The sequence below is a fragment of the Pollachius pollachius genome, assembly GCF_949987615.1.
Source record: "Pollachius pollachius genome assembly, chromosome: 2".
Classification (NCBI taxonomy): Eukaryota; Metazoa; Chordata; class Actinopteri; order Gadiformes; family Gadidae; genus Pollachius; species Pollachius pollachius.
In genome coordinates, this window is record NC_136935.1 from 2,172,607 (window position 1) to 2,186,397 (window position 13,791).

Here is a 13,791-nt window from a genome sequence, read left to right on the forward strand (position 1 = left end):
GTGGTTGGTAATCAAAGATGTTGGTGGGGCACAGTAATCCTGGTGCATTTTGGGGATGGCCACTACCTATTTACCTACTATTCATTCAGATTCATAGCCTACATCCTGACTTGCAGGACATGGACAAGCTTACCCCGCATATACAGACCTACTTCATGGCCATTCCACCAGCCATTGCTATTTGACCCATTGTTATTCTGACATTGAGACCAATCATGATCACTGTCCTATAGCGTCCATTTTTTGAGAGTCTCAATGTCTACTTCAAACGCAGTTGGAAATATGGGACAGTTGCTTCATTTTGTTAATATTGTGGCGAGCAGCACGGGAAGGATGAGACGGGAGCCCAGGTTGAACAATTATGCAGTTCCGTGCCCCATACACCGCACGACTACGGACAGCCTTTATTAACGTCCACACGAACATTACAGAAACACGGGACACCTGACCAACACACACAACACTCTCACTAATGGTCCCGATCACACAACACATCACACAACAATGGAACAACACACAATTAACACACAACCAATAAAGACCCCAAACCCGTTAACCCCACTTAACCTAACAGAATAAATTAACAAAACCCCTTTTGTCAACTGACAACCCCAATTCCCAGAATCCCCGCGGCTCCGGAACATGGCGCCCACATCCGTGGTCGCCACAATATGCTACAGGCCGAAAATAATTAATATGTAACTTACTTGGTCCTTTTAAGTATAACATTGCTTGGGGAGTCCAATTCCTCCACTGAAAAGGTTGGAAAGTGCTTACAACTCTGCTAGTTAGCGATCTATCTCTTCTCTACATGTAGTTGTGTTGCGCGAATGCTGCTGAGGGAGGTAGCCTATTAGATTGATTCGCTGAATTGTCCAATCATGTGGTGATAACAAAAAAGAAAAGCGATACCATTGGCCTGGGGCGCACACTGGTGCGACCCGAGGGCAAATTTTCTTGCACCAATGGAAAGCTGTCTCTGCTTGATAGACAGCAAACGGTTATCGAGCTTACATTGACTTCAACGTGGCCGGCGCCCCTGACTTGGAGGAGGGCTTTATTTCAAATGACCAATAACTAGTCTAGCCCAAGTCATTGACGTTCAGACGCATTTAAATGGTTGCTGGCAGTGAAATGTATATCACACAATTAAACGAGGATAAACGCTATGTATCTTTGTTGATTTATTTCGTATTGATAATAGTTGATTAATAGGTGGCAGATATAGTCAAGTGAATATTTCACGGAGGGGCGGCGCCCTAGCGCCCTTTATTGACCCACCGCCACTGGTCTGACCCCTCCCTGCTCCTGGCAGTTTGCATACAAATGTCAAACACAAGGAGGGTTTACATATGAGGGCGGTCCGTCGGTCCACAGCCGCAACAAATCATGAAAAAATGGCACATTTAACTCTTCAAAATCATCACAGAGACACCTGTGTACATGTTGAACCAGTAGCCTACACAGTGCATTAACGCACCAAAGTCTGAGTGCGTCCGTGGGGGCGGAGCCAGGGGTTAGGGGAGGAGCCATGTGTTAGGGGAGGAGAGGAGAGGACGTCATATTGAGGAAACGAAACTTAACATTCATAGAAACCAAAACAACAGACGTCGAAGCTGTTCTCCCGTTCAGGAGAAAAATAAAACGCATTTTGGAACAAAAAGTCTGACAGTAAGAACAAGGTAAGTAAAACAGCACAACTTTGAGAAGGTTAAAACCTCTCTTCCCGTTATGGAATTAGAAATCGATAATTGCTCAATACATAAACCTTGTCGTCTGTGTCTAGGAATGGCCTGTGCTAACACTTCGTGGTCTGAAGAGAACTTTTTATGTTCCATCTGTCTTGATGTGTTCAACAGTCCAGTTACCACCGCATGTGGACACAACTTCTGCAGAACCTGTATTACACAGTTCTGGGATGAACAAGTCCATTACAAATGTCCTGTTTGCAACAAGCTTTTCAACACAAGACCTGATCTACAGGTCAATATCTTCTTATCAGAGCTGGCAGCCCAGTTTAGAACAACTGTACGAGTAAAAGAGCAGCCTAGTGTTGAACAAGCAGAAGTTCGCTGTGACGTCTGTACTGGGACCCAGCAGAAGGCCGTGAAGTCCTGCCTAGTGTGTTTTACCTCTTACTGCCAAACCCACCTGGAGCCACATCAGAGAGTCGCTCGCCTGCAGAAACATCGGCTGGTCGAGCCTATGGACCGTCTGGAAGACAGGATGTGTAAGAAACACGACCGACTTCTGGAGCTCTTCTGCCAGACTGAACAGGTGTGTGTGTGTCAGTTCTGCACAGAGGCAGACCACAAGTCCCATCCTGTTGTACCTCTAAAGGAGGAATATGAAGTGAAGACGGCCCAGCTGGGGAAGACGGAGACTGACGTTCAGCAAATGATCCAGGAGAGAAAACAAAAGATTAAGGAGATCAAAGACACAGTGGAACTGAGCAACAAAGACGCAGACAGAGAGATAGCCCATGGTGGGCAGGTCTTCACTGCTCTGATAGGCTGTGTTGAAAAGGGCCGGGAGGAATTCAAACAAACGGTTCAAGAGAAACTGAAATCCACAGTGAAACGAGCTGAAGACCTCATCAAAGTGCTGGAGCAGGAAATAGAAGATCTGACCGATAAAAGCTCAGAGGTGAAGCGGCTCTCACACACTGAAGACCACCTCCACTTCCTCCAGACCTTCAGATCCCTGAATGATCCTCCACCCACCAGGTACTGGACGACAGTGGAGGTCCGTCCTTATACGTCATACGTAGAGACCTTGAGGAGATCCCTGGATCAGCTGGAGGAGACACTGAACATGGAGATGAAGAAGCTGCGTGATGATGCTGAACTGAAGAGGGCCCAGCAGTATGATGTAGATGTGACTCTGGATCCTGATACAGCTCATCTCAGGCTCATCCTGTCTGAGGATGGGAAACAAGTACATGATGGAGGAGTGAGGAAGAAACTCCCAGACAACCCTAAGAGATTTACAGAGTATACATCTGTACTCACGAGGCAGAGCTTCTCCTCAGGGAGATTTTACTTTGAGGTCCAGGTTAAAGACAAGACTGCATGGTGGTTAGGAGTGGCCAGAGAGTCCATCGACAGAGAAGGTGAGGCAGAGTGGACCCCTGAGACGGTTTACTGGACTCTTTACTACAACAAGGGTTTGTTGGTATTTAGAGATAACCCTTATGTCTGTTTCCCTCTGAGAGCTGAGCTCCAGAAGGTGGGGGTGTTTGTTGATTATGATGAGGGTCTGGTCTCCTTCTATGATATGGAAGCCAGGGTTCATATCTACTCTGCTACTGGCTGCACCTTTACTGAGCCTCTCTCTCCATTCCTCAGTCCATGTTTACATGAAGGAGGTAGAAACTCTGCCCCCCTGATCATCTCACCTGTCAATCAAACAGACTAGGACCTTTGTTTGATAATAAAATAATCAAACAACCAAAACAACTAATGTTGTTTCCTGAATTACAATAGAATTAGAATCTCTACTATGTGAGATCTCAGATATCTGCATTAATGTCATACTGCTGTCATTTAACGAGGAGAATATTTTTAAGAATAAACCCTGCAGTTGTGTAATATAACCAGGGTGCGATTTGCCAGTGGGGATGGTGGGGATTATCCCCCCCTCTGGTTTACACGTCCTACCCTCTGCTGAATTATTTTTATCCTCGGTGGGGATAAAAATTATCCCCCCCACCCAAAGTATTTTCACCATTACATCGTAATAATTAACAACCAAAATACACAGGGTCCGTCTTCATTTTGAAACATTTTAAAATGTTTCTCAAAATTATCCCCCCCTCTGGCTTTTTCACAAATCGCACCCTGAATATAACCCTTTATAAAGGGTTATATTACACTCCATTTATGTGTGTGTTTTCCCTTTATTTCTTTTACACGTTTAAAGATATACAATTTGTTGCAGTTATGTAGACCATGTTTAGAGGATTAACATGTATAAATAATAATTCGATTTTTTTAACATTTCTATTGATTTTAACTTCTGAATATTGAATAACAAAACAATTCAATGTGATTTTAATAAAAAGAAAAGGCAAATTTTAGGCCTACATTACATTGCCTACATTGTAATGGATCATTTCAGGGGAATAGATACATTCCAGTCCAATGGTGTTCAGTATAAATACTGTTTCTGTAATAAAAAAGTGTAGTACAAAAAATGAAATAGTTTATTTCTAAAACCCTTATTATGATGATTTTCGAGATTGATGGAACGTTTTAAATCATTGAAGAAATGTAAAAGTTTGTCGTCGATGACCCAGTAAATTAATCTCCAATATACAACAACCCAACATGTGTTACACAATTACACAAAGGTCATGTGTTACACAAAGGTGACAGTGACTACATGTAAAGATTCTCCCCATGTGTGTGAGTACCGTGACTTTGTCTGGTCAGCTCTCCTCTCTCCATCCTCTCCTATCTCCTCTTCTCTCCATCGTCTCCTCTCCTCTCTCTTATCTCTGCTCTCTTCTCTAGCTCATCTTGTGTTCATTATTGTCGTACATTACGCATTAAGTGTGTTCACATGTCAAAAGTCACTCCATTTAGATTGGTGGATCTAAAATAGATGTTGTACAACTGAACTCCCACTGGGCGAGTTCCGCTGTAGTGAATCACTATGGTGACGTTGACCCTCCCGCTCGTGCGGAGTCCTCCTCCCCATAAGCCACGCCCACTGACTGCCTGGACGGCGCGAGGGGAGGGAGAGATCCCGACGCTGTTGGCACGAGGGCCGTGGACCGCGGTACCTGCTCTGAGTAGCCAGCAGCGTGGGAATGAATAACCCAATCACACGTTTAATCATTCTGTTTATTATGTAGGCTACTTGTTTAGTTGTATTCGTTGTTAAAGCATATTGGTAATAAACAACTCAGTCGAACCAACTGAATGTTCTCGTGTGTTCAGCCGACGATCCTTCCTGTTTCTTCAGTCTAAATCCTCTAAGCTGAGCAGATGTTTCTCCAGAGCTCTCTGTTGGTTATCCTAGCAGCACACCCTGGGGGGTCCTTCCAGCCCCTTGGATCCCAGCAGGTCTCTGGTGTCCTGCCCCCTGGCGTTGGCCCAGCCTTCAGTCCCTCCCGCCGGCTCTTCCTCCACTCACCGGTGGCTTGGTGGACCAGCTCAGTCCTCTGGAGACAACAGAATATTTTGAATTATGAGTAATAAAGCACGTATATAATCGAATGGTTATGATGGTAACAGCTCATGGGAAATATCTATAGTTAGCTGGCATGATCGAACAGGCACACACATTGCCCGAATTGAATATAAGGGTCTGAATCCCCCCCCACAGCTGAAAAATCCAGCCTTATATTAAAAATAGGGAACCATTATAGCGGCTATTTGTAGAAGTGAAAGCGCGCCCCCTTCTTGCTGCTATAGGTATGGTCAGTGTTCAGAAGGATGCGAAAAATCAGCAAAGCACAAGGACAGTCTTAACGACAAATGTCAAGAAATCCCTAAATATTTCACACACATACACACACTAGTTTGTTCTTTTTTTTCCTTGTTAATTTTATTGTATGGCAATGTCTCAATGTTTGATTTCCTGCCCAAAGGGAACGGTTTAATTTCCAGAGGGGTGCAGTCTACAAGGAGGAATCCTTGAGCAAGATGCCCCAAACACCTAGCTGCTCCTGAATGACAAGTATCTGAATCTACTGTTAGCTGCTTTGGATAAAAGCATCTCATAAACAGTAACGATTTTCATTCAACTTCCCTTAAAAGTCCCGTGGCATGAAAATGTCACTTTATGAGGTTTTCTAACCTTAAAGTGAGTTCCCCTAGCCTGCCTATGGTCCCCCAGTAGCTAGAAATGACGTTAGGTGTAAAACGAGCACTAGGTATTCTGCTCTGACTACAATTTGGAATTTTCCCCGTCTAACTGTTAACAACTAAACAGTGAGCAGTAAAAGGCCCTCATGCAGTCGGGGCCGGAGTGCCCTGCTTCCCCCAGCTGGTACCTTGTCCACGTGGTTCACCACCGCAAGCATCCTCGCTGCCAAAGTCTGCCTGCTGCCGGACTTCTTGTACTAGAAATGCAGCACAAAATGTGAATGAATATTGAGGGTAACCCGTTATAATCACAGTAATATGAGAATACGTTAGGAAAGTCACCGTACCTCTGCATAGTCCACCACAAGAACAAGGCAATACATCTCAATATCTGTCTTCATCGAGTCTTAGCATGAACCTGTTTCGATTGGCCAGCGTTTTAAATGTACCGGTTTACTGAGACGGAACAGTCCGGAGGGGATCGACCCGTGGTCAAAGACGGTCTCCTCGTTGTCATGGCCACAGGAGCTCCTCCTCTGTCTCAGGTGTCTGTAGTTGTACACGGCGTGAAGCCCCTCCCCTTCTCCGGTGGCTTCCTGCTGGTCTGTCTCCCCTTCCTCGGCGAGGGGTTCAATGAGGTACGACTGGTCCTCGATACGCACGTACCCCCTGTGGTGGCGGAGAGAGAACACGGGAGGTCAGACTGAGATGTCTGTGTAGTGTCTGGGTGGGGTGTCTCGGGCGAAAGGCACCAGGTTCGATCTCCACTGTCTACTACCAAGCTGTAGGCATCCCTTTGATAGACTCCTTATTCCAACCGGCCCCTTAATTACTTTATTGGTATTCACTAAGTTTTGTCTGAATTGCTAAAAAGTAAAAAGTACAGACAATTCTCATTCAATTTAATGAAAAATAAAAGTATCTTATTTTTCCTTATGGTCCTATCCTATCCCTAACTCTGTTCACAATGATTGAGAGGGATTTATTAGAGTGTTTTGGTTTATTACAGCATTCCTCGTCATAAGCCATACGTGCCTGGTCTCAGTGCCATCGCCTTGGCAACGTGAGCAGGTGATTGGGTTACAGATCTTCAGGGACGGTCCAACACAGACCTAATGGTCCTATCAGAGGTCGTCTGGGCTCTCCCTTCATGCAGTAAACCATGGATTCTGATCAAATGTGGATTTCCCCTGAACATAAGACACTTTGGGAACGCTTTACTCACTTGATTCCTGAGCAGAGGTCGATACTGGCCGAGGAGTCCTCCACCTCCACGATGCTCCCATGGTAGTAGCAGTGGTCCTGGGGTAGGGTTCAATAAGAGACACTGAGACAAGGTCAAATATATATACTTCAATCAATCGTGTAGAAATTATTTGGTAACACTTCATAATAAGGTGTCATAATAAATAGCAAACTAGTCCTTACCTAACCCTCTGTTAGTATTTATTAATTGTTACTAAAATATCTAATTGGCACAAGTTAATAGTTTTTTCATCATTAATTAAATATTAGTTGTTTGCATAACCCTAACCCAACCCAAACATACAACCCTAATCCTAACCCTGACCCTAACACACGGCTCTAACCCTAACACAAGGCCCTAACCCTAACACACGGCCCTAACCCTAACCCTAAACCTAACACACGGCCCTAACCCTAACACAGGGCCCTAACCCTAACACTAGGCCCTAACCCTAACCCTAACACAAGGCCCTAACCCTAACCCTAAACCTAACACACGGCCCTAACCCTAACACACGGCCCTAACCCTAACACTAGGCCCTAACCCTAACCCTAACACATGGCCCTAACCCTAACACTAGGCCCTAACCCTAACACACGGCCCTAACCCTAACACACGACCCTAACCCTAACCCTAACACACGGCCCTAACCCTAACAAATGGCGCTAACCCTAACACATGACCCTAACCCTAACCCTAACCAACGACACTCTGTGGTCAGTGAAAAAAAACGATTAACTTGTGCCAAATAGATATTTTAGCAACAATTAACAAATATTAACAAAGGGTTAGGTAATGACTAGTTTGCTATTTATTATGGTACCTTATTATAAAGTGTTACCCATTTAGGTGCTGTTTGTCATGATCCACGCCTGGTTTTCCCATTCAGCTGCCTGCCACCCTGATCACTCCCAATTAACCCAACCACCTTCACCTGTGTTTCCCCTATATCAGTCCTTTCCTCCCAAACATTCCCTGCCAGATTGTCTCTTGTGTTTCACAGTGCTTTCCCGCGATTCGAATCCTGACCTACCACCTATCCTGCCTGCTCTCTGATCCTCGCCTGTCTGACTATCCTGCCTGCTCCTGACCCCCGCCTGTCTGACTATTCTGCCGGTTCCTGATCCCCGCCTGTCCGACTACCCTGCCTGCTCCTGATCCCCGCCTGTCTGACTATTCTGCCTGCCGATCCTGAATCCGAATAAACGATTGACACTGTTCCACGCTCTTCGCCAGTCTGTGCACTTGGGTTCAGCCAAACGCTCACGTTACACTGTTGTAATGTGTAATCACAGCCTTGTGCGGTTGACATACCTTTAGTGATGCTACTCACAGAGACTACCTTCGGATTTGTAGAACAGCTACAATTAATTTTACAGCAACACTACAATTACAGCAATTAAATTACTTTCAACTTATTACACATTAGTGCAATATAACCCCCGGTGATCTTTAAATAGATTTCTGCTGAGGTGGCTGATTGAACTCAGATCTGATCATTAAGAGCCTCAATAGGCTGTGTGTAGGAAGACCTGATGGGTGAACTCTAACAAAACTTAATGAAAGGTTAAACGTTAGACCCCCAGGATATCCTGCCCCACACACCCGAAGCATGGTTACACATCTAGCATGTGTTACCACATTTGTTATTTGGTTTTACCTCGATCACATTTTATTAAAGGGGAAATATTATACCACCAGGTGTGAGTGTGAGTAGCCCTTACAAGCCGTTTTAGAAAATCTGCGTCTTCTGATATCACTAGTGGCCGTGTCCACCTAGATGTGTGCTGGATAGATGAGCAACGTTTGCTACAGTCCACTGGGTACGTATGTTCCCTTTAACCTGTGTATATACTTTTAAGTACTAAGGCAGATGCCATGCTGTATGCTTTAAACAGTCACAAACACTATGGGTAAATAAAAGCCTGACGATACATCGCACAAACAGCAACTATAATAAGGTGTAAAAGATAGATGGATCATTTAGACATTATTACCTTATAATCTGGTATGGTTGTTTCTTCAGCACCTTGGTCAGAATAATGCACAACAGAGAAGTTTCTCCCAATAAGATGTCTATAATGGAAACAAACAAATTGAGGACAGTTTGATCACTATTTCTAACGGCACGTAACCTACATGTTTCTTCCCGAGTGGAGAGTCCTGTTCAGCCCATCTTTATAGCCGATCATGATGCGGTTTCTTCAGGCTGTCCACACATGTCCCTAGAAAAACCTGCAATAAATAAGAGAAAGAACGAATTAGAAAGAAAAGGAAAGATTTTAAATATTTTTCCATCTTCTGTCATCCGAAAAAAAAGAAGATATTAGTGACTGCTGCTGTCTTTACGATTTATAATTAACACATGTTCTTTCATCGTAAACGTTTATTAATTTCAGGTCCACTTACTCATGTTTTATGTTTATCTCATGTATTGTTTCCCATGAAAGATGAGTTTTTGTGTGTATGTCTTTTTAAAGTTTATAAGTGTATGTTTTTCTGTGAAACCAAAGATGAATTTCCACTTGAGTGGCCACTGAAGATAATACAAATAAATGACACTAACACAAATCAGAGTGAAAAAATTATGACAAAATTACCCCCAAAGAAGATGTATAGACATATTAAATAATCAATAAGTATTGCATGTTGTATTACATGATCTACTTTATAACGGGAACTGTCCAAGGCAGGCCACTTGAGGGCAGTGACGCCGTTTTTTTTCCAGATTGAGTTTGATAGACAGATAGCTGCAGGAATAATATTATAAATCATTATATCATTAAACAATCTATATAATGCATTGATTAAGTTACAGCAGCATTCTGTGATAATGCTCTCTAAATTTAGAGTTCAAGTTTTACCACTGTAGTCAAAGTTGTGTTCTCAAGGTTAAAGCTAGGGTGGGTCATTTTTTTACTGTAATATTTGGCAAAACTGTCATAATAGCCAGTCAGCTATAAGTAGGTGAAGTGCTCTGAGAATATCTGCCCATTACTTTGCTCTCCCCTGCCTCTGTGTGCCGCCCCCAAAAATTGCCACCGCTCATGTACACTTTGACCAATCAGAGCGAGGCTCTGATTCTCCGTTCTTATTGGCTGTGGGACTGTCCGTTCACCTTGGCAACGACGTTGGTGCGTCCCTGCGTGAGCGTTCACAAGCCTTGCAGTCGGACAGTTTTGCACTACTACGGCGACAACAAATGAATAGCAATGTCTTCATCAACGGCCCCTAAATTTCCCATTCCCCGGATACCAACAACTAACACCGCTAAGACAGCGAAAAAAAGAGGAAAGACACTTGTTGAAAGGACAGCTACTAAAACGGAGGCGGAGAGAGCTTATGAGCGATGGAGAGAGTTACGTGACCTGAGAAATGTAAAATCGGACGCAGAAATGGCTACATTTCTTATAGACAGGTAAGGAATAGTGATATCTCTCCATGGTTTATTGTGAAGAATATGTAAAGTGTCGGCTGGTATGGTTTTTTACTAGGCAGAGCCACGATAACCGTTACATTACGGTTCTGTAATGTAACCGTTTCAATACGGTTCTGTAGGATGTCTTGCATCGGCCTATGGTTCTTTTCCGGTCCGTTTTATGTGTTAGTTATGGTCACACTAACCTGTCGGAATAACACAGAGATTGTGCTCACACGTCGCCTAGGCCTCAACACAACTGTGGATAATGTCCGAGTCACGTTTGCGTAAAAGCTACTTTGACACAACTGCCAAGATAAGCACAGCGAGGGAAGTGTAGCATATGATATTCCATGTATTGTTATAACGTTGTTGCAAGCTAGCAGCAGCCTTGCTAAGTTTCGCGATCGCTTTAAAGTAACGGTTTCCTTTTGTGTAATCTGGCTTTCTGTGTCATTTTAACAAATATATATATATATTTTTTTAATTCCGATAATGTTTTTCTTTATTGTCCAATCATTGTTGTGCTTGACCTGTTTTGAGTAAGATGTTGATGCAGCTCAATATGTACTTATGTAGTTATCAGCACTAATGTTTAATTACCTCGGAATCTGACATGGTGTTTCGTCTTCCTATCAATGTAACTGAATTCACATGAACGCGCATAACTGACGTTCGGGGGGAGGAGCTACAGCAGGTAGGGCGTGGCAGGGAGGGACCAGAGAGAACACAACGGAATCTCAACGGCTGTTTTCTCCCAAATTACCCACCCTAGCTTTAAGGCATGCAAATAGAGAGTGTGGTGTATCTGAATACAGTACATTAAGGGTTAATGTATTACGCAGGTTACGTTACAGTAGACCAATAGGATTATGTGTGTGTGGTCACATGATGCTGGGTTCGTAGTCTTCATGGCAGTTTAATAAAGTGCCTGTAAAGTCAAGACACAGTTGTCTGCGCTGAATTAATATTCCTCAAATAGAATATACGACATGGTGTCAGAAGTGCTGTGTCTATGACCCGAAAGAAAAGGCACAGGACACAACGGTCCACGGCGACAGAGACAGAGGGAGAGACATTGGTGGATGTTAAGAGCTTACAACGTGAGGGAAACGTCAACGTGCAACAAGCGAGCATGGCGGCTAGTGCACCAACTGCTACATTCAACACCCAGCCACCGGAGCCCTTCGATTTCAACAAACCGCTCGATTGGACAAAATGGATCCGGAGGTTCGAGAGGTTTCGGCAAGCGAGCAACTTGACTACGAACTCCGAGGAAACTCAGGTTAACACTCTGATATATTGTATGGGGGAGGAAGCCGACGACGTATTGAGAGGATTAAAACTGAGTGATGCTGACACGAAAATTTATGACAAAGTAAAAGACGGATTCCGGGATTTCTTTGTTGTGAAAAAGAATATTGTGTTTGAACGTGCATGCTTCAATATGCGAAAACAAGAACCAAATGAGACTGTCGAGGCATTCGTCACTGCCCTGCATGCTTTAGCAGAACACTGTCAATATGGGGACTTGCATGATGAACTCATACGAGATCGGATCGTAGTGGGGCTTGCAAACACCAGACTTTCTGAACGCTTGCAGATGGAGGAAAAACTGACTTTGCAAAAAGCCATTGATATGGCAAGACAGTCTGAAGAAGTCAAAAAGCAACAGAGCACACTTAGGGGTGACGCTAGCAGTGTGATGCAGATGGAGGGGAGCTCCATAGACAGACAGATAAAAAAGGGACAGCAATATACCAACTGGAAAAGCAGCGGCGCACATTCCCGCCAACACACGCAAGGCAGAGACAAAGGCATGCAGCACAGCGCCCAGTGCTACAAGTGTGGGGGGCCTTCTCACGAGTGGCCCGCCAAGTGTCCCGCCAACGATGCAACCTGTCGGGGCTGCGGAAAAAAAGGCCATTACCAGCGCGTCTGCAAAAGCAAGTCTGTGGTAGCGTGCATTGAGGAAGAAGAGGGGAAAAGTTTCTTCTTGGGCTCTGTGTCATGTGAAAACAACATGTGGGCGGCTGATGTGCAGATAAAAGGGAAAGTGATGAAATTCAAACTTGACACCGGCGCAGATGTAACCGCCATTTCGGACAGCGACCTGAAAGACTTGTTCCCGGGGGCACAAATGCCTGTCCTCCACAAGCCAGAGAAACCCTTGCTGGGTCCAGGAAAGATTCAGCTAGAGGTAGCTGGCTATGCAAAAATGCAGCTGACTTACAAAGCCAAGCAGATGGAGGAGAAGGTCTATGTGGTCAAAACCCTGAGCACACCATTGCTCGGGCTACCGGCAATCACTGCCCTGGGTCTACTCATTCGAGTCGACAGCGTCACCATGGACTCTTTAAAGGCAACCTACCCAAAACTCTGCAAGGGCCTAGGCGACATCAGGCGTCCATACCACATCCAGCTCAAGCCAGAGGCCGTGCCATTCTCTTTAAAGACTCCACGGAGAATTCCCCTGCCTCTGATAGGAAAGGTGAAGGAGGAGCTCCAGCGGATGGAAGAGATGGGGGTCATCAGGCGCGTCGAGGAGCCTACGGAGTGGTGCGCCGGCATCGTTGTCGTCCCAAAGAAGAACAGCCAGCGACTACGCCTGTGTGTGGACTTCACGGGCTTGAACCAGTATGTGTGTCGAGAGAAGTATGTCCTGCCATCAGTCGACCAGAGTCTAGGAATGCTAGCTGGAGCCAGAATCTTCAGTAAACTAGACGCGAACATGGGATTCTGGCAGATTCCTTTAGCTGAGGAGTCAGCCAAATACACAACATTTATAACACCCTTCGGACGGTATCACTTCCAGCGTCTTCCGTTTGGGATCAACTCTGCGCCCGAGCACTTCCAGCGTGTCATGGCGGAGGTGATAGATGGACTCGACGGGGTGGTCTGCCACATCGATGACCTGCTGGTGTGGGGAAAAGACCAAGAGCACGACGCTCGTCTCCATGCCTTGTTGAAAAAGCTTGAACAAGCAGGGGTGACTTTGAATGCAGACAAGTGCGAGCTCTCCAGGAGTGAGGTGGTGTTCGTCGGGCATGTCATCACCACGTCAGGCATCAGCCCCGATCCAGAAAAGACAGAGGCCATCAGGGACATGAAAGAGCCTACAAACGTGAGCGAGTTGAGGAGTTTCCTGGGGATGGTAAACCAGGTGGGAAAATTCATACCCCAGCTATCAGAGAAAGACAAAGCTCTCCGTGACCTTCTCTCAAAAAAGAACTGCTGGCTGTGGGGTGTCGACCAGGTGGCGGCTTTCAGGGTGCTGAAGGAAGCACTAATCTCTCGACCGGTCCTGGCCATGT

At 45.1% G+C, this 13,791-nt stretch overlaps 1 protein-coding gene across 1 annotated transcript; it reads left to right on the forward strand.

Annotated features, from left to right (window-relative positions):
- Positions 1–1,558: 1,558 nt before the first annotated feature.
- On the forward strand, positions 1,559–4,921 carry LOC307070415 (E3 ubiquitin-protein ligase TRIM39-like). The gene is made up of 2 exons (XM_079728869.1): positions 1,559–1,682; positions 1,787–4,921. The coding sequence occupies exon 2, from the start codon at positions 1,789–1,791 to the stop codon at positions 3,415–3,417; it is 1,629 nt and encodes a 542-aa protein (XP_079584995.1). The 5' UTR covers positions 1,559–1,682; positions 1,787–1,788; the 3' UTR covers positions 3,418–4,921.
- The last annotated feature ends 8,870 nt before the right edge of the window (positions 4,922–13,791 follow it).